Raw genomic sequence first — 22126 nt, forward strand, 5'->3', positions numbered from 1 at the left:
TTAATTGGTTGAATGCTATGCATATTTTATATTGCGTCCTGACTGGAAGACTGATATCATTAAAGGTTTTGAGTATGGCTGGGGAAAAAATGTCGACCAAGTCAGGTAAATTTACTTTAAAATAAAGAATCAAGTTGACTAGAAATAAGCTCGAAACGCCGCTGAAGCCATGATCCCTCTCCTCCCTCGATGAGTATGGGATCATTTCCAATTTTAAAAAAAAAAAAAAAAAGAGAGAGAAAAATAAAGTGATATTCCTTAATTGCAAAGTTGACTTGGCCTACCACAGCAGTATTTGGAACAGAAAAGACTCGTGTGGACAGACCATCTTGGCCAACTCACTTTGACTCATGTTTCAACAATCGAAGATTATTGGGAGACGAGCTATTACGGCATTATTCAATGAAATAATCAAAAGGAGTCAATTAAAAAAAAAAAAAAAGTAGTAGTGACAGCCCTAGCCTTGACCATTTCCAAGCAGGTCAGGCAACAAAAATCATTCTTACCACACCTTGCACCATAGTTTAACTGCTCAGTCGCTCAACTTTGGTCCAATTATCGGTATGTGTTTATTTACCTTATTTTTTTTTTTTAAATGTATTTTTGCTTACGTTGCATCCGTTCAATTTGCTCACGAGCATGTAAAAGCCACAGTGTAAAACAACTCAACAGCAACGTCTCCGAAACCAGCACTACGGTCACTAATAACAATGCAGCCCACACTCTGTCTATGTCATCGGTTGCCATGTTTGCAATGAAATTGCATATTTGTGATTGATGTACTAATGTCTTATTCTTTGACTTTTTGTGACCTACCCAGTATCTCATTTAATTCCTTTGTCATTGTCATTTCTTCCTCCCTCCCTCCTTTCATCCTCTGTTGCCGTTTCATGCGGTCAAAAAAACCATTTAGGCTGAGGCAGAAGGCGGTTAGCTGTGTCACTCTTCTCCATCGGCTACATTTATTAATGCCATCCCTGCCATCGCGACTATAAATGATACACTTATCCGCAGTCGCCTAGTCTCGCACGTCTTTCAACTTCCCCTTACGCTCGGCACAAATTCCTAATGGACGCTTGCCACCGTATTTAAACATTAATGGGCCACTTAGTCTTGCTTTCCTGTTGCTGACTTCATTTAACTGCCACAATGTCTGACAGGGTCTGTCCTTGTACACGCTGCTCGGCACTTTTCTGCACAACAGATTGCGTTAACAATAACGTTTGTCACTGTCGGCTGGTTTTTGGGGGCTCATTACTTCGGCTAAGAAGTAGGTAATGCTTTTATTTTTCTGACTGACTGCTTGCCAATTTCTGTGATGAAAAATGCAAACTCCCTTAAACCCATACTGTCCTTTTAAATAATTTATTGTGGATATTGAAAAGCTATGCTCCATTTTGTGTAGTATACCTATGCTAGCAGAGATCTTCATCATGGCTATTTTTTTTTTTAGAAATGTTTAAATCTCATGAGTTACTTGGGAATCATTATAATTGAATATTTGGAGACACATTTGACCTCCTTAATTCATTATGGTTAACTCATTCATTACAATTGACTGCAATAGACATCCAATAACCATTTTTGCTGGGCTAGCGGTGAATGAGTTAATTATACTATTTGTCTCTATCAGTCTCCTTATATTTATCAAAAAATAAAAATGCATTACTAATACTTCCATTTCACCAAAGATCATTTAACTCATTCACTGCCATTTACGGCTATGGACTTCAAAGATCCATTTTTACTGGCCTGGTTGTGAATGGGTTAAAAACAGGCAAATTGGGAATTGGGATACTGTGGTTGCTTGATCTTTCAGTGGAGAAAAAGGTGTTAGAGATTTCTTATTTGAATGTTCTGAAGCCCTGTTTCAATGCCTGTGTCACACAGAGCCAAATAATGAAAGAGGACCCATAGTTGCATACATGCATACTGACTATGAGGCCAATTCTGAGCATGTTTCTCTCCCTTATGATCTAAGACAGCAAAGACTCAGATTCTCTGATGTCTCTAAAACTGGGGTCACCAACGCTGCCATCTGGTAGTAGTCCCCAAGGACCACATGAGTAGCCCGCCAGCCGGTGCTAAAAATAGCTCACCAGTGATGGGATATGATTTTCCAGGGAATTTGTAGAAGTGAGGGATTAGATGGTTCTAACCATTCTTGAGACAAAAGTGGGGGCATGTACTGTACTTTTATTGATTAGAAAAAATGTTTCTATCAAGTAGGGCTCAGCCGTGAGATTTTTTTTGAAGGTTTGTTTTGATTTTATTTACATATTTATTTTAATTTAGCTTGTTAAATGTTTGTTGTTATAACAGAATTAGTTATTAACACAAATGCTCTTATATATTTAGTTAAAAATAAAACTGAATTTTTAATGTAGAAAAATGGCTATTTAGCAACAATAGCCCTTTTAAAATGATATTTGTTGGAGCTGTGATTTCAATACAGTGATATTTTTGCTCAAGATTATCATACTGTCAGAATCTGATATCGTCCCACGTCTCAGGTTGGCGTAGACATGCCCATGCGATCAAGTTTACCCCCATTTATTGCGCACAAAACAAACAAATTGAGATGGAATCAACACTGCCTCCGCTGGATGCGGCCAAGAATTGCACTCTATCATGTCTTCATTTCAGTATTCATTTCGACACTCATGAGTCTCAATTACCGGACGATGTCATATTAGCTAGTGTATCTCTAAAATTGCTTTGTAACATTAAAACTCTGGAGTTGATGCTCCTGCTGTACTTTCCTCCCGCGAGAGTGGTCTTGTGGTAACATCGTATTTCTCCATCCTAATTATGGCACCATTTTCACCCCCTAATAGGCATGTTTTGCAGGTTGAGGATAACTTTCCTGTGAGACTACACTGTTCTGACCTCCATCGCCTAGCCTTTTTAAGACCCATACTAATCACTTGCTAAAGGTGATCGCCTAGCAACTGGCCTTCCTTCAGCTTGAGATGAGTGCTGATGCTGTTTTAGTTGCAGCGCTGGAAAAATAAAAGTCCATTATTCCCTAAATGAGCCCTGCCTTTGTGTGTGGTCGTGGTCTCACCAGGAATGAAAGGTACTTAGTGTTCACTTGTCCCTTGGAAACTAATTAGATGGACTAATTTTAGGAGGCGCCACGATCCTTCTTTTCCAACACTAACTGTGGCCATTCTGACACGGCTGCTCACAGGTTTGCTGCGTAGCAAAGATGGTAAATATAGCATGGTGTGGGAAGGTTTGGCAGGAGACAGGCTTGCTGAACATATACCTACAGTAGCAACTGTGGGCGATTGTCAATGCTAACGAGGAGGAGGATGCTGAGAGGTGAAGCATCTTATTCCGATGTGTTCAGTCATATCAAGAATTAGGAGACATTTCATGCCATTTATGTGCTTATTGATTTTTGCTGGACAGTCACTTCACTGCTCTATTTTGGGACATGGCCTCAGTTTGAATAAGTTGAAATATGGCATGGGTATTTTTATCCCGGATCTTCGTCAGTTTAACCTTGTATGATTCAGAGTTTTACATGGAAACATCAAGTCAAAAGTTATCCTGTGTTTTTACTTTTATTATTTACAGATTTGCTGCATTGTAGTGAATGGTTAAACTGTTATTATGAAGAAATATAGATGGAATTATATGGTAAACAAAAACATGTTAATTAAACAAAACATGTTTGATCATTTAGATTTGTTCAAATTAGGCCCGATTTGAGCAGATAACACCTTGGCACATATAGGCACTTTCTCAGTCAGCTTAGTGATGTGATGCTCTGTGATTTGGAACAAATGAATTGCAGTTAACAGCCATGCATTGTCAAGACTTAATAGTATGAATCTGTAGAATAGTATTTTAAGGTGTTTCCAAACTTTTGACTGCTATATTATTAGCAAGTAAAAAGATTAAGTTTTGGCGGAGGACCATTATGAGGAATTCACAATGAATAATGCAAAAACCTTAACTAAGTTTGGACAAATGATAATAGTTTCTGCTGTACTACATTAGCATTGCATGTCTTTGGTTTGATCATACTGGCCCTTTACCAAACCAAAAGTACATGTAAAAGAGCCTTTGTAGTCAGAGTCAGAAAGTCAAAAGTTGTGTTTTACGGGAACTACCTTTAGAAAAGTTAATTAAAACATTCACTGTGTTTTCAAATATGTTATCATAGTCTGCTTTATCCCCATTTTAGCTGCTGTAATATTGTATGGGCTTAGACTTTCCCATATTATAAAATTGTACTGCTGAAAAAAATGTTTGGTTATAACGGCTGCCTTTTCTAAACCGTGCTCCACTTATTATTATTTTTTTTAAATATGTTTCAAATATGTGTATTTATTTTTTAAATTGAAGTGCATGGGTTCATTTTCAAACATATTTCATTTGTGATTCATTTGTGATTCTCAGGGCAGTTGTTTTACAACCAGACTAAACAATAATAGTAACTACCAATGTAAAATACAAAATATGGATAGTTTTCCAAAATTTTGCTGTGGAGTGAAGCTATGGAATAGAAATACATATTCAGTTACTGATTCTTTGTCTGTCTAAATACAGAATGAAACTCAAGGAAGCTTTGATGTTTGTGAGACTTATACGTTTCAGCTTTTCAGTTTGTGATTCTGTCCAATTTAACACTTTACTACAGTATGTTGTTGACTGCCTGTTTCCTTCCTGTGGTTTGTAGGTGCTGACAGAGCAGGGCTGCGTGTTTCAGGAGAGACATGGCTGGGAGAGACCGGGCTGGTTTACCAAAGATGGACAGGCTCCTGTGAGACACACACATTCTCATATACTGTACACAGATCAACCACATCATTAAGTGCGCTTGCACCGTCAAATCCAAGCTAATCTCACGACAACTGCATTTGTGTTCGGGATGAGATGGAACACACATCCTATAAGACGTCCTATAAGACGTCTCACTAGACTGAGTTCAGAGGAACGAGCGCATACATTTTTGCAGCATTTGTGGTGGAAAATATGACACCAACAAAATTAAGTCTAGCATGCAAATGTCAACATAAAAGAGTCATTTCCACTCTATTATAAATGATCAACTTTTGAAGTGAGATTATAGAGAATTTGATTAATTTTGGTCAGTGAGATGAAGTAATATCAGAGACACAGAACACACATTTGACTCAGCCTGATTCGTCCGAAAATGATCAGTAGAAACGGCATCTGTGTCAGATTGTTTTTTATTTAAATTGTCTATTTACAGTATACAATATCTATATCTTGGTACAGGAAGTGTTAAACAGCCTATGATAATAAATACAACAGCTCTCAGTAGCCTTAACAATGTCAGAAGCGCTGCTAGCCTCCGGCTAATTTACGCTAGAAGTCGCGCTAACCGCTGGCAACAGGCAGCATATAATAAAATGTCAATGTAAGTAAGTTGCTTCTAGCAACCTGAATTGGCGATTCACTGTGATTTCAGAACCCTGATGTGTTGTTTTTATCTGGCTTTTATCAAGTTATCAGTTGTCGCGTTTGTGTCCATATAATGTTTGTTTTGTTGAAGTTTATTTTGATGTTGGCCATATGTTTTACTGTCATGCAACGCAGAGCATGAACAAGAAACCCATTCTCCTGCATACTGCTTCATTGCCAAAAAACAATTAAACGTAAATAGATTTGTGTTGCCGAGAAATCTTCAGCTGTGCTTATCTCGTGAGATCTCATTTCGTACCTGCGCAGTTTGTTGTTGCCCAAATTTCGCTTGTATTTGTGCAGACAATTAACCCTGAATTGAGGTTACGGTACTTTATTTGAATCAACCCCTCCCTTATGTGTTTTATTTTTGTTCCTGAAAAGGTTAAAGACTATGACTACTATGGAGCCTATGACATCAAGAAGAATCAGCAGTACAAATATAACGAGCTGCTGGGCAAAGAGTACACCTTTGATTTTCCACCACATCATGACGTGGTACGCATGAGCTTCATCATCATGACAGACATTTCACAGCTGTCAGGCACGCTTCCGCCGATGAGCGTTTTGGTGGTTGAAGGCGCACGGTAGCGTTTTGGGTTTAATGTCACAACAGTCGTTTTTATTTTATTTTATGTTTAAATGCAGATAAAGAGTGAGTGCCTGTCATGCAGGCACGGCGTTGCCGTGTTTGACATGTCCTACTTTGGAAAATTCTATCTCACCGGTCCAGATGCCAAGAGAGCAGCTGATTGGCTTTTCACTGCAGATGTCAACAAGAAGCCAGGTCAGTCTCACTGCCACCAAAACCCATGAAGATAGCTACAGATGGCCGAGATGGTTGACAGTTTGTTCAAGGATGAGACGAGGCATCAACACGCGAGCGGTACATTTTCTCAATCACCTCCAATTATGTATTTGGAGCCGGTACAGTTGTGAAACGAAGCTTTCTTACTTTATCACTTGGCTGGGCAGGATCAAGTTCCTCTGTGGTGACAGTGAGATAGAAGCCTAGGATTGCAGCCAACAGTTTGATCCAAGCTTTGTGTAGGATTTTTTTTTTTTTAATTTGGCAAGCGTTTATTGTACCTACTCTACAGCCAAAAGCGAATGGGCTGTAAACTTGCACATGAATTGCAGCGACTTAAATTAGAATTACCTCTTGTTGGTGCACTAAAACACATTCTGTCCCAATTACGTAAAAGGAATATACATCACACGCTGGGATATTTTAAAGTTAAGTTTGGCTGAATATCCCTCACTAAATTTGAAGTGGTGATCCAAAATCATTGAAATGTGGAGATGCATCCGGTTCGATCCAGAAGTATATGAACCGTAACATTCAAATTAACCACTCAAGATGTGGATTAAAGGAAGTCATACAAATTTAATGAAAGGTTTCACAGGAACACGGCTTTTTTGGGGGTATTACATAGGAGATTACATAGGAATGACATTTTATGAAAACTACCTTCATTCTCAAGAGGCTCATAGTATTGCCCGGGTTGGTTTGTCACTTTTAGAAATTTAAACCCCATGTGTCGCCCATGTTATGCTAACTAGCTAGCAGTCCACCATCCATGTTTGAAAAATTAATTTATACTAGAACAGCCTCAAAGGCCAAAAATGAATAAATGACACAGGCATTGATACACTGCTTGGATGGCCTTCATTGACTGATTATTTTTTTTTAACAGTTATTATATTAGGTTAGGTTTACGCTGCAGGGCTTTAATGCTCAATTCTAATTCTTCGTGAAATTCGATTTTTTTTTTTATGAGGTTGTTCACATTTCCAAATAAATATGATGTGTTTGAACGCTAATCGGCCCTAACCTGTCCCCCTTACGCATTAAGGACATTGTGATGTCACAGACAGTGAGTGCGCTTAATGTGTTTTTGGAAATAAATGGTGATGTTGAAATGGGTGTCACATCTAAAACAGAATATTTTCAATCTGTTAAATTTAAAGAGTAAATTAACTTGATTGCTCCTAGTGAGCGAGAGAGGGGGAAAGAGACACAGAGTCAAAATACATGTTGCTATCCCTTCATTGAGGTATCTCAAGGTATCTCAAGGTATCTCAAGTATCTCTAGCCTCTTCCGCCATTTTGTTTTTTCCAATGTGTTCCCGTCTTTTTGAATGCAGAATTGTGCCGTTTGTCGCTTGTTTGTTACATGAATGCAACCTTCGACCTTCTGATTGAAGTCACATGTCAAAAGATCGGATATGACCTGGGTCGCATTTGAAAAAATCCATTCCGTGTCATTCACAGTGCCGTTAAATGGTCAGATACAGGTTGGATAGAGGCAAAAAAAAAATCTGAATCGGGTCACTTCAGGCTGAAGGGTGAACCAAGCCTTAGGCTCATTTACTAGATGAAACGTGCCTAAACGCTTCTTCCATGTCGACATGATGCATTTGAGTCAAATGGGAAGATTCCGATGTAATTTGAGGCATATTTGTTGACCGGGGTGCACTAGCTAGTTGGATATAAACACATTAGGACCGATATGCATCATCTACTAATCCTTAATTTTCTTAGACATTGATCGTGATTTTAATCATTTGCCTGCTGAGAAATTGAAAGATAGAAAGGAGATTTTTTGGAGGAATCTTAAAATAAATATTTTTGTCCAAAAAAAAAAATCTAAAATAGTAATTTATTAAAAAATATTATCCGCCGACGTGCAGATGCTTTTCCCAGAGATGATCCCATATTTGCCTTGATGGCAGTAGAGAGTATTGTGTAACATTTTACTTCTCACAACCCATCTTAATTACTACTTGTACTAGGAGTCATGTCATCACAAAAACACTACTGAGCTTGTTTCAACAGGATGATGTTTTTCTATTATGTGTTTGGCTTTGGCACCTTTTCATCTATTCATTCAAATGCAAGTTGACCTTGACTTCATCTGTCCAAAGGATTCCAAAACATTATTGTTACTATCAAAACATTATTATGAGTTTCTTTCTTTTAATCCTTTGATATTTTTAGTGGTTCACTTAAAAGCTGGCACTTATCAAATACTTCAGGGTCTAACTTTCCATTATTACTTCCTTTTTTTTTAATATATTATCAAATGCTAAGAAATATTGATGCCCATCTGTCACAGTTGCAATGTGTTACCACACAGATACACCGCATGCTTTCATGCTAATGTTTCATGTCAATCATTCATTGGAGTGCGTGATGGCTGAAGGACAGTCATGGTTTAGCATGTCCCCTGGCCAGCCGGGTGACGGACATGTTATCGTTTTATGTCTCTTGAAATTATACACAGATGTCATCCGACACAATGTCGCCGGCGGTCTCGCGGTGACTGTTTCTGGCAGTGATGCGTTCAGTTGACATTTCCGTTTTAATGGGGGTTCACGTTCAACCGTGGCAGCTTCTGAACAAAAAGGGTTTACTTGTTTTTGGTACATCTTCTGACAGTCTGACAAACGCTGCTGCCAGGAATCGCACACAAGCTTCAAAAGCGTGTCAGCCACGGCGAAACAAACGAGGCAGATCTGATGTGTTCTCCTTTGAGATTTGGGCTAGGCCTCTGGAGAAATTGCTGTCCGTCTATCGATACAAAAAGCGTTGAAAGGTGCGAGGGGTTTGGTGTACTGAGCTAATCCGTTTGATAATGTACATATGAGCTAACTGTGTAAAATAACAAAAAGAGCCTCTTTTTTTAGTACAATTGTGTGAATCAACATTGGAATCATGTCAATCACTCTTTGACATTTTTGCTTGGTTTGAAGCCTCCAAAGGGTTCAACGCTATTTTCTGTGTGTCTAGGTTCTACAGTGTACACCTGCATGCTAAATTCAAGGGGTGGGACTGAAGCTGACCTGACAGTGAGCAGACTAGAATCCGGAGCTGCCAACCTCCCACTGGCACCTGAATCCAATGGTAAGTGACCGTGTCAATACAATTCGTATGCTTTTGGAACTGCTCTGCCCCAATTTCCAATATCTGATTTCAAAGAATATATTTCTTCAGTGACATTATGTATTCTTCCACTTGTTATTCAACTGTCATCCAAGTCAACTCCCACCTTTTCAGAAACTTGGTGTCAGGACAGTTAAATTACAGGGTCTACCTCCATCATTAATAATCTAAGGTTTCTCAGAATATACAGTCAGTCCCCCCATATGTATGTGTAATGAATCTTTATCAGTGTTCTGAGAAGACTTTTTGGAGTTCTTTTTTCCCCGAATGCGTTTCAAGGGGCCGTCATATATACATGATATCTGGGCCACACCCTCGTAAATAGCAGGTCAGCTGTAAAATAAATCAATATAAAAAATTAAGGCCTACGAAACACACAAGGAAAATCGGCATCAGCTTAATTTAACATTTAAAAACTAGTAATTTGTACATTTGTAGACCGCTTCATATTGATAGTCGTGGGTCTTCACGTTATTAAATGAGATATTCGCAAAGAAAGTTTACATAGAGAGATTAGCTGCTTTCTTCCCCCAAACAATACCAAACGCAGCTATAGTTAGACAGCATCCCAGAACCTTTCTCGGTCCTTCTTGTTGCCACATGTGGCACATTTGTTAATGAGTACATACCAGGGTTCCACTGCAAAGATGGCTATATTTATTGGCACTTGTTGCCTATGGTCATCAAAATTAGTCGAGATGAATATTTTTACTCTCAACTGCCCTTCAAACAGCGGTGGACAGCTGCATACTGCTTCCATGTTTGGTTTTTCGCTCGCATCAGCTTACTCGCTCTCTCAGGGCTCCTCCCTCAAATAGCTGATGAATATTCGGTATCCGGGTGGACAGTTTAATTGGTGCACTGTGACATATTTGGTAATTTCATTGGTCAGGTGTCATGAGACCGGGTGATTCGTTGAAGCTCTACAGACATAAAAACAATAACTGCATCACATTAAAAACTGCAGGGTTCAAAACTAAATAATTGGCTGCTTGTAGTACGAAATTTTTGGTTGTTTAAATAGATTGGACAGATAAGGTCAACTTCTGATTGGCTCTATCAGCGGTTATTGTTTCTTTAGTGTGTGTGTGTGTCTGTTGTCTTACTCGCTGATCGAGCTCTGCAGGAGCTTGAAAATGATCCTAATTACTTGAATCAAGTGTGTTTTCGATAGAAGGTTTGAAAAGATGCAGGATACCAGCCCTCAAAGACTCAAATTTGACACCTGTTATATAAAGGCAAATTGTTGCACTTACGTTTCCGTGTTATTTATTTATTTAATTTAGTACAACAATTGAATTTCTTCCTCTTTCACTTCAGGTGATGCATACTACCTGGCAATCGGAGGCGGTGTTGCCGAGCACAACTGGAACCACATTCGAACAGTGCTTCAGGACCAGGGCTTCCGCTGCCAGCTCACGGACCATTCAGAGGACATGGGCATGATTAGCATCCAGGGACCTAAGAGGTAAGGTGGCCACAAATGGAATATGGATATTATAACATTTTATTGCACCATATTACAAGTTGAAATGCTCCCAAATATTTTATGGTTCAATCATTTTCTACGGAATGAATACTTGAATTGACACCATACATCTGAAGGGCACCTACAGGTTAATAAAAATTGACACTCACGCCTATGGAGAATTTAGTGTCAAATGAAATAAACATGAATGTTTTTGGAAAGTGCCGCTGTGGTTGCAGTAGGATGCCTTACATTTATGTGTTAGGCTAAAATTGACCTGCTTCGGTGGTAAACAGACACATTCCTCCAAAATATGCATTTTCATATCTGAATAACCTGCCCTCTCACCCAGAGCAGAAGCCCATCAGGTTATGCCAAACACATTGAATGTGGCAACTTCAATGTGTAATTGACTTGTTTTCCAACCCCAAACAACTCAAGCATAAGAAGCCCGATGCATAGAAATTGATCTAATCAGCATGTAGAAAGTATAAATTTAAAGATGAAAATTTGGTTAATGTGATTAATAAAAATACTTAATTTAACTAATTAATTGATACAGTAAATGTGTGACTCTGACACTCATCGCATACACTTGGATTTTTGTTTAATATTAAAATTGTTGTATTTTATTACTTATGGTTGCATTGAAGAGAAAGGTTTGAACAGTCTTTATGAAATTATAGTCTTCATTGACTATTTCATTATTGTCAACTTTTTTTGCTCTCGACAAATGCTACTTTCAATAATGTATGTATAAATATGTTTGTATGTATAAATATGTGTGAATATCTAAAACTTTTATTTTATATTAGTTCACCACGCACACAAATTGAACTATTTGAAGCCTTTATTTGATTTAATTTTGATTATTATGAGAGAAAGATGCAAAAATAAGAATAATAAAACAAAACAATCAAACATTTCATAAACCTGTAATACTTCATCTCCCTTACAAAACCGAAATATTGGCCTTGTAGTGTTGGAAAGTAATATGCCTACCAGTACTTTGTTGGGCCAAATTTTGCATGTACTTCAGCATTCATTTTTTCCATAAATATATATTTGTTCATGGAGGATTTTAAAGTCAATTGAAGTGCTCATTCCATGTTTTAAAGCGAATTCCACTTAACGCTTCTGCAGTTTCAAGCCATTCATTGCCCTTGAACTGCTTTGACTTTCTTTTTATGTTGTACTTCAGCTTTTAACCAGTGTACATACATATTAAGGACTTCTCAGAAATTCTTCTCGCTTCATGCTTTACAAGAAGACCCCGCCATCACATCACTGCGTTTACATTTAGTCACATTCTGCTCTGTGTTGTGCTGATGTCTTCCCCTTGAGCAGTTTTTTCTCATCTTCCCTTGATCTTGGTATCCAACCTACTCCCTGCCATCCACACTTTTCTTTTATCCTCAACCAACTCTTAGAATGTTCGCCCCCTCCCCCCGCCTTTCTCCGTTCCCACTTGCTGTGAACGCTTGCGTCAAAGTGCGTCACTGGCTCCGGGAGCCTGTTACGCTGAGCGTGTGTGCGCTGTGTGTGTGCTAGTTTCATTATAGACTTGCGCAATAATTGAATGTTGACTGTGGGGATTATTGACTGGATCTTGACATGCGTGACCATATGAGCTAATTAAGGCATATTTTAGCTTCAGAGAGTAGAACATTTGAATGTTTATGATAATAAACGTGCATGCTTTTCCGTCGAAATTCTGGCAAGCAATGTTTAATAAGGTTCCATGGGGTCTCATGAGAATTCAGTAAGACACTAAGTTAAATGCGGTGTTATTTTGTAAGTGCACTATTATTAATCAACATGAACCTTCCTGTGAAATGTCTTAGCGCAGGATTAACCCCCAAAGTCTCCTGGGAATTTGGCACTTAAAATAGCATACTATAGTGGGGAAAAAAATCCATTGAAAAAATGTACTTTACATATACAGTACACTGTATACAGACCCAAGAACTCTTTTTAAGGCTTACAACTCCATCAGTTATGGTTTGCACGGTTTGTTCAGGACCTAGGAAGTCAGAGATAAATTCTAAGTTGTCAACTGTGAAGCGACAACGTAAACGATCTCCTTCAAGAGCATGATACGCAGCCCCGACAGCCAATTCAAGCTGCTTCACTAATCAAACAAATACATATCCTCAGAATAAGAACACAAGGGGCGCACATGCTTCCCTTTTGAATGGTAAGGAGAAAACGATTACATAGAGCTTGCGTTGTTCCTACAGTTTGTCTCGCCACCTAGCAAAAGGGCTATTAGCTATTGCTTCTTGATTAGCTTTTTTTTATCGTTTCATCATTCTTTTTATCTTCTTTTTAAGTTGCGCTACATACACAGGCTCTTTTCATATTTGTCAAATAAAGGATGACTGAAAATTTTTGATCCTGTATCAAATGCACCGGTTTTGTCCGCCAGTTGAGGACAAAAGCGGTAAATTTTGCACCACATGTAATTGTAAACGTGCTTCAAGCCACGGAAAATCTTGGAGCCACTTTGCAGGAAAAAAGAAAATGTTCAGCTCAGGCTTGGTTGTTGTCATGTGTGAAAGTTACAAAGCGAAGCATGCAACGTTACCCATCAGAGATCTCTGCGTACCTACCTTATGTGCATACCTGTTTATACACTATATTTTGGTTGAGCTTTACGTATACACAGTGGACCTCCAGGGTACGACATGCCTGCCTTACGGTATTTTTCCCGCTCTGTGGCAAAAACAACTGTCATGACCCTAGGGGTTGGCTTTGTCTTGTTTTGTCTCCATCTTCAGGCGTTTTTAGGTAATTGCTCTTATTTTCTGGTCCCGTCAAACTGCCTGCACTGCAACGCGTCACTCAGATGCTGGTCTGCTATTAGTCTGCGTCACGACTCCCAAAGATACTGGTCTCCTATTGGCCGGCGCCACTATCAAAATGGCGGCATGCTATGGACTGGATCACGTCTGATTGCTTAAAATAACTATTGTGCATTTTACTGCTTAATTCAAATTTGAATGGGTGAGCGATGGGTCCCAAGATTGCTAGTGACGTTAGAGAGAGAAGTCATTAGATGACTTATATGGAAACAAAGCTGGAGATGATCAAGAATACGAAGAAGATAGCCTACCCTGGGCTAGGCTACCCTCACTAGGGTATATGGCCATAACAAGCTCGTCAGATTAAGGTAAATAAGGCCTTTCTAAATTTCTTTATTTATGATGTTTTTTAATTGCATACACGTATATTATGGCGAATTTGCGTTACGATCCCAACCGCACAACGGATCAGCCCAGACTTCCTGTTAGTGTTCATGACCAATACATTTATTCTTTTAGCTCCGCAGTTCAACATTTCCCCATCAAGTATATTCATGTGCGGCCTATGCCAAAAAAGCTATGGATTAGTGGCATGTCCAAGAACGAGAATGGTGGATGCGAAACCTCTCGAGCGAGCGCACACAACCTTTTCACAGATTTATTTATAGCTAATTGTTCTTCCTTGTGTGTTCTCAAGTTCAATGAACAAAGCGTAGCTTCAGGGAGGACAGAAGTTAGGCGTCGACAGTGCTGCATGCACGACTGCATGCTTGCACGAGCATAGCTTCTGCCATCTACAACTGCATTGATTGCTTTGGAGAAAATAGAACATGTTCCCGAACCTCACTCATAGCTTTCTGACATTTGTTGTTGCTTCTACAAAAATATCCTTCAGAAGTGTTACGTTCTATCGCTGCGACCTTGCAAGTGTACAAGAAGCAAAGTAAACCTGAACTTTTTTTTTTTTTTTGCGCTGCTGACTCATTTTTATGTAATATTGATTTTGTGCATGTGTGTGTTTGTGGGAGAAGTTATAAACACCTTTTTAGATTGTTTGTGAGCAATAAGCTTTTTTTATCGCATCCATCTTGATGTAATACAATATATCTTATATGGGAGCAGGATTTGTCTAAGTGTGACACAGAGAACTTCCCATAAACAGCTGCTTTTCGTATTACACTCTGACCATTATTTTTAAATCTCTTTAACGTCAGCCTTCTTTACCAAACTGGTTTTCTGGAAACAAATGTGTTCGCCCCAGATTCAGTCATCACTATAGGAACCAAGGAGCATACAGTTCAGTAGCCATTAGATACTTATTTAAGCCGCTTTGCTTCCCAGCTACGCTACGGCAAATATAAAAAAAGACAATGACATATTTACAGCTGAGGTTGTCAAAATATCAGGAATTGGGATCAATTGATTACAGTTGTAATAAATTGAATTTTTAATCTCACAATTTGCGCTCTGTATGCTGATTGATCCATTGTTTATGCATCGGACTTTTTTGCTTGACTTGTTTATGGTTGGAAAAAGGTCAATCACACCCTGAAGTGGACGCTGATTGGATGGCATTGTGTTAGACATCATCTGATAGGTGTCTGTTGTGGGTGGAAGGGCAAGTTCAGAGGCAGAGGGCAGATGTGAAAATGGAAACGCATGTGAGTTGTCAGTAGAATTGAATAGAATGCCTAATTTATTGTCTTTGTACAGCAGGTATAAAATGAAATTCGTTGTATGAATGGCACATTTAAAAAAACGGCCTGAGGACTCCTTTGATAAAGGTATTGATATGCATTCTTTGCAGGAAGGATTTTGCCTACCACAGAAGCAGACATTTGGCTTACCACATAAATGCAAAGAGCAACTTCAGCCACAGCTAACAATAGAGTTAAAGATGCCACAGTAGCCAGCCATAGCAAAACTCTCTCCCAAACAAATTTGAGAACAACACATTTTTAAAGTCTGCAATGGACAGAATAAATGATGTTTTATTTTGATATTATTGTCTGGTTATTTGGCGGCGCCATTCCTCTTGATGGTTAAAACTCGCCTCAAACACATCAGTCTGTTAAAAGGAATAAATGAATGAAGCCACTTTTTGTCTTTGTATATCAATCTTTTGAGCTGTCACAGTAACACACTGTATATAATAATATAAATTGAGTTGTTGTTTTTTTTAATGGGCATAAATGAATTTAAGTAGATCAATTGTGAATCTTAACTACATTGTTTTTAATCTTTTGATAGGACTATTTTACAGCATGGTACGGCTATTAACATAGCTGTTTCACAGATCTGAGGTTCAAATTTAAGACAGAGATTTTCTGAATAGAGTTTGCATTTTTTCCCATACCAATCTAGGTTTAGACTAGACTACAAATTGTCAAGATGTCTGAATAAACATGAATTACTGCAACCAGTAGAGGCCCTGTTGATTCTGACTCTGCTAGTTTGCTTTGAACAATGCTTTGAATTAGGCAGCAAAATCCACTCATTTTTTTCATCTCTTTGACTGAAAATGTCATCATGGATACTCAAGTAACCATCATGACTGATGTCACATGAGGAAAAGAGAAAACAGGTGAGCAGTGATTGGTTGTCCCCAGAGTCACACGCAACTGTGATGTAATTTTCTGTCAATGGCAAGTGGATGAAAATGAGTGGATTTTGATGTTTAATTTAGATTCCACAATGTGAACCAGTCTTTTAAATGCTGGACTCATGTGCGGCATATAAAACAGAATATTTTAATGAATGTTTTTAACTTTCTCTTTTAATGAAAACATTTTTACAATGATATTTAGAACTATTTCATTGACCCTATTAATAATTTCTGGCCTTGTCCAGCCGCGACGTGCTACAAGAGGTTTTGGACACCGACCTCAGCAATGAAGCGTTCCCTTTCTCCACCCACAAAGTTGTCAACGCTGCCGGCCATCAGGTGAGAACACACACGTCCTTTCGCATAGCACACAAACAGTCGGAGGCTTGACTTTTAATTGGAAGTGATTCATTTAATGGCTTCAAAGTAACCCCCTTGTAACCCTGTGAAAATGGTAAAATAAGTTAATTAAGGGGAAGAAGCAAGCAGTCGAGCCGAACTGCTTCATGATTTCAAACCTTCGGCAGAGGTCATTGAAGTTGATTGAACTTGCCTAGCACCAGTCACACACACAAACACGCACGGGCTCAAGTGCTGCAATGCCACCACATTAATTGTTTTCAACAGTTAACTTTGTTCTTTCTTCAACTGTTGCTAAACTTCTAGTAGGACTGGAAAATCCGCACAAAGCGCATAACAAAAATACATATTAGAAGTGATATCCCTTCAAATAACGAATGTTGACAGAGAAATGCAGTTGTAATACCATTTTATTTGCGGCGCTCACGTAATCATTGCGTGTAAAAATTCAGATTTACTTAGTTTTGAATGGCAGGGCCACAAAATCAGCTCCTTAACAAATTTCATGATATATTTTTGAGGATACAAATTTACTGTATGGATTTATCTGTAATATAATGACAACAGTGTTACTTGTATCCAATCATTGTAAAGCAATCAAAAAATTTTGAATAATGTTTGATGGGTGATTCAATATTTAATATTTTTTTTCTGGTGCAAAATGTCTTTGGTGTATACATGTAGACTTAAAAAAAAGAGATTTAGCTGATTTTGCGAGTATTAATCAGTCTAATATGTTCTTCCCAATCTTTTAATGAGTTGGATTAATAAAGCCGCATTTCAAATTTTTTTTTACATCCTGCATGCCAGTCTGAGAGGCTAATTTGGGTATAGCAGGCTTTTTTTGGCTATTATTTTTTAAATAATATAATTTTAATCTGCTATTAGTTTATTTCATGATTGTTTTTTGATTATATGTAACGTCAAATTTTGTTAGTTGCATAAGTACTAAGTTTTGTAATCAATGAATAGTTGAGTCTACGTGTGTTGGAGAAATTACTGCAACTTTATTCTTTGAGACTGACCAACATGGTCATTGGCCTGGGACCAAAGCAAGCGTGTTGTTCCGGCTCCTGCAGCGCCGAACACATGCCCGAGCCCTCTGTCTTAGTTGCTCTTGCGTGAATTATTCAAGGCACAAGTGACTGTAGACGGCATCGTGTTTGTGCGGGTGCACAAGTGTGTTGCTTGTGCAGTGTTGGTGCTGCTTACTGGTCTTGTCTGGGTGACATTTTAATGGCTGCAGTGCTGCGAGAACACAGCGCTCTGCCCTCGCGCTCCCTCCCCACTCCGCTTTCTCAGTTTTTTTTTTTCTTTCTTCCACAAACTCGCTAGAGGAACCGAGTGTACGATGTCTGTTGGGTGATTTGAATTCTTCTCAATTAGTGTGTGTTGGCTCGTATGGTGCACGTGTTGGATGCTGCAAGGGTGTACATGCGTCGCTCACATCTCTGCAGGTTTGGTGAGTCTGCAGTTTTGTGAACGTGCGGAGCGACATGTACATATGGGGCCCAGGGTGAACCTCGGCTGGCCAGATGGCCCAACTGTCACTGCGCCCACTGGGGAAACAGTTGGAGGCATTTCTCTCCTTAATTCACACTACTTTTCCTCATTTGCTCGCTAGATGACTTTCACCAGCCTTCTGAGCTTTAGCGTTGCCTCCTTATCAAAGCATTATTCTAATACAGCGGAACCATGAACACAATCTATTTTGGGACCCTGGTCGACCGCAGATTTGCTCATATTTAATTTCCCATAGGGCAGAATGTAAAGTGCATGAATCTGCTCCAGTGTCAAATCTTTTTAGTCATATATAATGTGCAGTGGAATTAAACAGTACACCTGATTATTGAGTAATATTTTTAACAAATAGAAGTTGTGAAGATGGGAGTATGCATGAAGACTGTGCCCATTACTGTGTATTGTGCCGTAATGCACTGACAAAAACACATCCAGCACTTTTGGTTCCATGTTGTGTCATAGTAAATCATATTTATGATTCCATGGTCATCATCCATCCAAAGTATGCCTTATTCAGTGCTTTGCTGTTTTTTTCCCCCGTCACCTTTTTTGTGAGCAGGTATTCCTTCTGTAGCTTTTCCCATTTGATATTGATGAGATCTAGGAATGCCACCAAAAGTTTTCAGCCAAAAAATGTGTTTTGCGCCTACAACTTCAGGATGTATGAAGAAAAGAAAGTTATTTATCTGAAGAGCATGGTCTTCGAAACTGCGCTGCATAGAAGTGTCTGTTTTGTAATGACTAGCTTTTGAGATTTTATCTCGCAAACTCATCATTCTGGGATTGCTGAAATCTCTGCAACAGAGATTGCAAGATGAGAATGATGATTAAAAGGGGAGCAGCCAATTTTCAAATGCTCTATATTTTATTAGAATCAGATTTTCTTCTTTGCCTTTCCTGTTTCCTATGCGTAAAATGCTTCCTCTGTCCTTTTCCTCCCTTCCATCATTTCGACTCCCAGAGGTGTTTTTTGGCGGATGTGTAATTTCTAAAACCAAAATAATTGCATCTTTTGCACGGGTTTGCTGTGATTTGTGTGCTTTCTATTCATTTTGGTTTCCCCCTTCCTGGCTTCTTTCCTTTTTATACAGTCACTATTCAAATGCAAGTCAGTGTGGCGCCTCAAGATTAAATGTGTGCATGGGTGAGGGTGTGGGAATGTTTACTGTGTGTGTGTTTGTGTATGCTCCATCCTTTCTAAGCTTCCTCATCTGCCTCTCGTCCAGGTGCGAGCGATGCGGCTGTCCTTTGTCGGCGAGCTGGGTTGGGAGCTGCATGTTCCCAAAGATTCCTGTCTTCCCGTCTACCACGCCGTCATGGCCGCCGGCGCCAAACACGGTATCATCAATTCAGGCTACAGGGCCATCGACTCCCTCAGTATAGAGAAAGGTAACTTGAAATCTCAAGTTTGCTTTCAATATTCAACATATTTAGCTTTATAATTGAGATATACAGTAAATATTCTGCTGTTTAAAAAGATTAACGATTGGGATGGAGCCAGATAATTATTAAAAATATGCTTTTTTGAATTTGGAAATACTGGACACACAATAAAAGTTATGGAGTTTAGGCAGGCCTATCATGATTCTAACTGACTCTGCATAACAATGAAGTCCTGCAGCTCCCAGAAGACAAAAATGGACTTGCACAACAATGTGGAGTGCTCCCATAATAGTATATCGAAAAGTTAATCATTGATTTTGGTGAATAAGAAGCAGGCTGGCCTGTGAATAGTAAAAATCCACATACTGTATAATGACACTTATCAAAATGCATTGGGAGGAAACAAATGTTATATGTTCATTATAATTTTAACTCCACAAATGGGCAAAATATACACAAATGGTATTATGTCATCAAGCTAATGGTAATTGTGATTGCTAACTGGTTAGTGTAGCCAAATTTTGATAGAAGATAATAAATGATGACTCAATTAAACTCATATTCCACCTTAGGCTATTCATTTATTATTTTAAAAGATTCACTAGTGACAACCTTAACTACTTGTAACAAGCCCCCTCCACTTTGTCAGGTTACCGCCATTGGCACGCCGACCTTCGCCCGGACGACACGCCCCTGGAGGCGGGGCTAGCCTTCACCTGCAAGTTGAAAAGCTCCATCCCCTTCCAGGGTCGACATAGGCTGGAAAAGCAGAAGGAGGAGGGCCTCAGGAGACGCATCGTGTCCTTCACCATCGAAGAGTTAGTCAAGACTCACTGGAGAAAAAAAACAAAAAAACGCAGGATATCACCTCGACAATTTTTTTATAGTCCGACTTTGTTTACATGTACCTATAATCCATCTAATTTAAATTGAACTATTTTTTTAAATGTATTGACAACTAAGCAAGAGTTAACAATTTTATCATTCATATCAGAGTGAATTTTTCTGACTTTTTTTTTTTTTAACAGGAAAGTACCAATGTTTGGCTTAGAGGCAATCTTCCGTAATGGCGTCCCTGTTGGTCACCTTCGCCGCGCTGACTACGGATTCTTTATTGACAAGACAATCGGCTATGGATACATCCGCAATCCCGATGGAGGAGTGGTAATTATGTTGTTTTTCTTGCCGTTTAGTTTTTCCCTTCCCTTTGCCACCTGCTTGTTGGTTTTCGCTTTACTTTAAATCCTCTCCTTCTGTAGGTGAGCGCTGATTTCATCAAGAGTGGCGAGTTCACACTGGAGAGGATGGGAGTGACGTACAAGGCCAAGGCCCACCTTAGATCTCCCTTTGACCCCGAGAACAAACGTGTGAAAGGCGTCTACAATTGACATTGACTATACAGGAGTGAACATCTCCTCAACTTGGGGCTGAGAAGAGCCGGCCTCAAATTCTGCCATGCAGGTGCAGGTTTTCAATAGTCTCAGGCAAATGGAGAACTTTTATCCATACTGGGCCTGGACGGGTTTTGATGGACTTGATATTAACTTATATTGAGTGATTTGAATATGAAATGAATTTGGGAGCGATATCACAAAAGACCCTTCCTCTTCTCAGGGTGCTTAGCTCATTATTATATAGTAGGTTATTACCTAAAGTAAGTATCTAAGGCAGGGATCACCGACCTTTTGGAAACTGAGAGCTACTTCCTTGGTACTGAGTAATACAAAGGGCTACCGGTTTATGTGAAGAGCCCAATCATGTTAATGATTTTTCACAATAATTAAGTAACAGTTCTGGTAAATATCTGAATCAAGTCTAACATGAAATGTAGATGTAATACATGTATAATTGTTTGTAAAATTCATAGAAAATCACCAATGTTCTATCACTTGTAAGCTCATTGCAGAACAGGCCCGTGGGCTATCATGTGATCTTTGGGGGCTACCTGGTGCCTGCAGGCACCACGTTGCTGAACCCTGATCTAAATTATATTAATTATCTAAAGTACTAAATTAATAGATTACTTTAATTACATAAGCACGAAGATAACTGATTATTTCAGTGCATGACACATTTAGTGCCTGCCAGTTTTAAACATCTAAATATTTTCCGATATTGGAAAAAAAAATGTGTGTATACATACAGTATATATATATATATATATATATATATATATATATATATATATATATATATATATATATATATATATATATATATATATATATATATATATATATATATAATGTTAATAAATGACAATCTGGGTTTGAATAACTGGACTTTTAAGAAAATGTAAAAAAATATATCCTTGGGAGTGAACCAGTTAATACTGAGTTTTCCCATTGACAGGATTAATCTGAAAGGATCAAATAAGCAGCAAACAATCAAGTTAGACCTTTTTGAAACCATGTCATTAAATATTCAAATCAAGCTAATTAGTTTTTCCTCTAGCCAAATAACCCCAAGTTATAACAGCAGCTCACATTGTTGCCGCAATCACTAATTTGTTGTTAATTTCTTGCATGGGAAGCACTTAATTTCATAGCTTTTAGCTAAAATGATCTTTACATATTTACTTTGATTGAATGCAAAAA

General features: G+C 38.6%; 1 protein-coding gene across 1 annotated transcript in view; it reads left to right on the top strand.

Annotated features, from left to right (window-relative positions):
* Positions 1-21694, top strand: part of sardh (sarcosine dehydrogenase) — a 45054-nt gene extending 23360 nt beyond the window's left edge. The window contains exons 13-22 of the mRNA XM_088435887.1: positions 4694-4777; positions 5827-5940; positions 6091-6229; positions 9236-9349; positions 10709-10856; positions 16511-16604; positions 19373-19535; positions 20179-20347; positions 20558-20693; positions 20789-21694. Of these exons, the coding sequence (XP_088292013.1) occupies positions 4694-4777; positions 5827-5940; positions 6091-6229; positions 9236-9349; positions 10709-10856; positions 16511-16604; positions 19373-19535; positions 20179-20347; positions 20558-20693; positions 20789-20917 (1290 nt within the window). The 3' untranslated portion in view covers positions 20918-21694. The remainder of the gene's footprint in view (positions 1-4693; positions 4778-5826; positions 5941-6090; positions 6230-9235; positions 9350-10708; positions 10857-16510; positions 16605-19372; positions 19536-20178; positions 20348-20557; positions 20694-20788) is intronic.
* Positions 21695-22126: the final 432 nt, after the last annotated feature.

The sequence above is a fragment of the Hippichthys cyanospilos genome, chromosome 15, assembly GCF_059441005.1.
Source record: "Hippichthys cyanospilos isolate Australia breed blue-spotted pipefish chromosome 15, RoL_Hcya_1.0, whole genome shotgun sequence".
Lineage (NCBI taxonomy): Eukaryota > Metazoa > Chordata > Actinopteri > Syngnathiformes > Syngnathidae > Hippichthys > Hippichthys cyanospilos.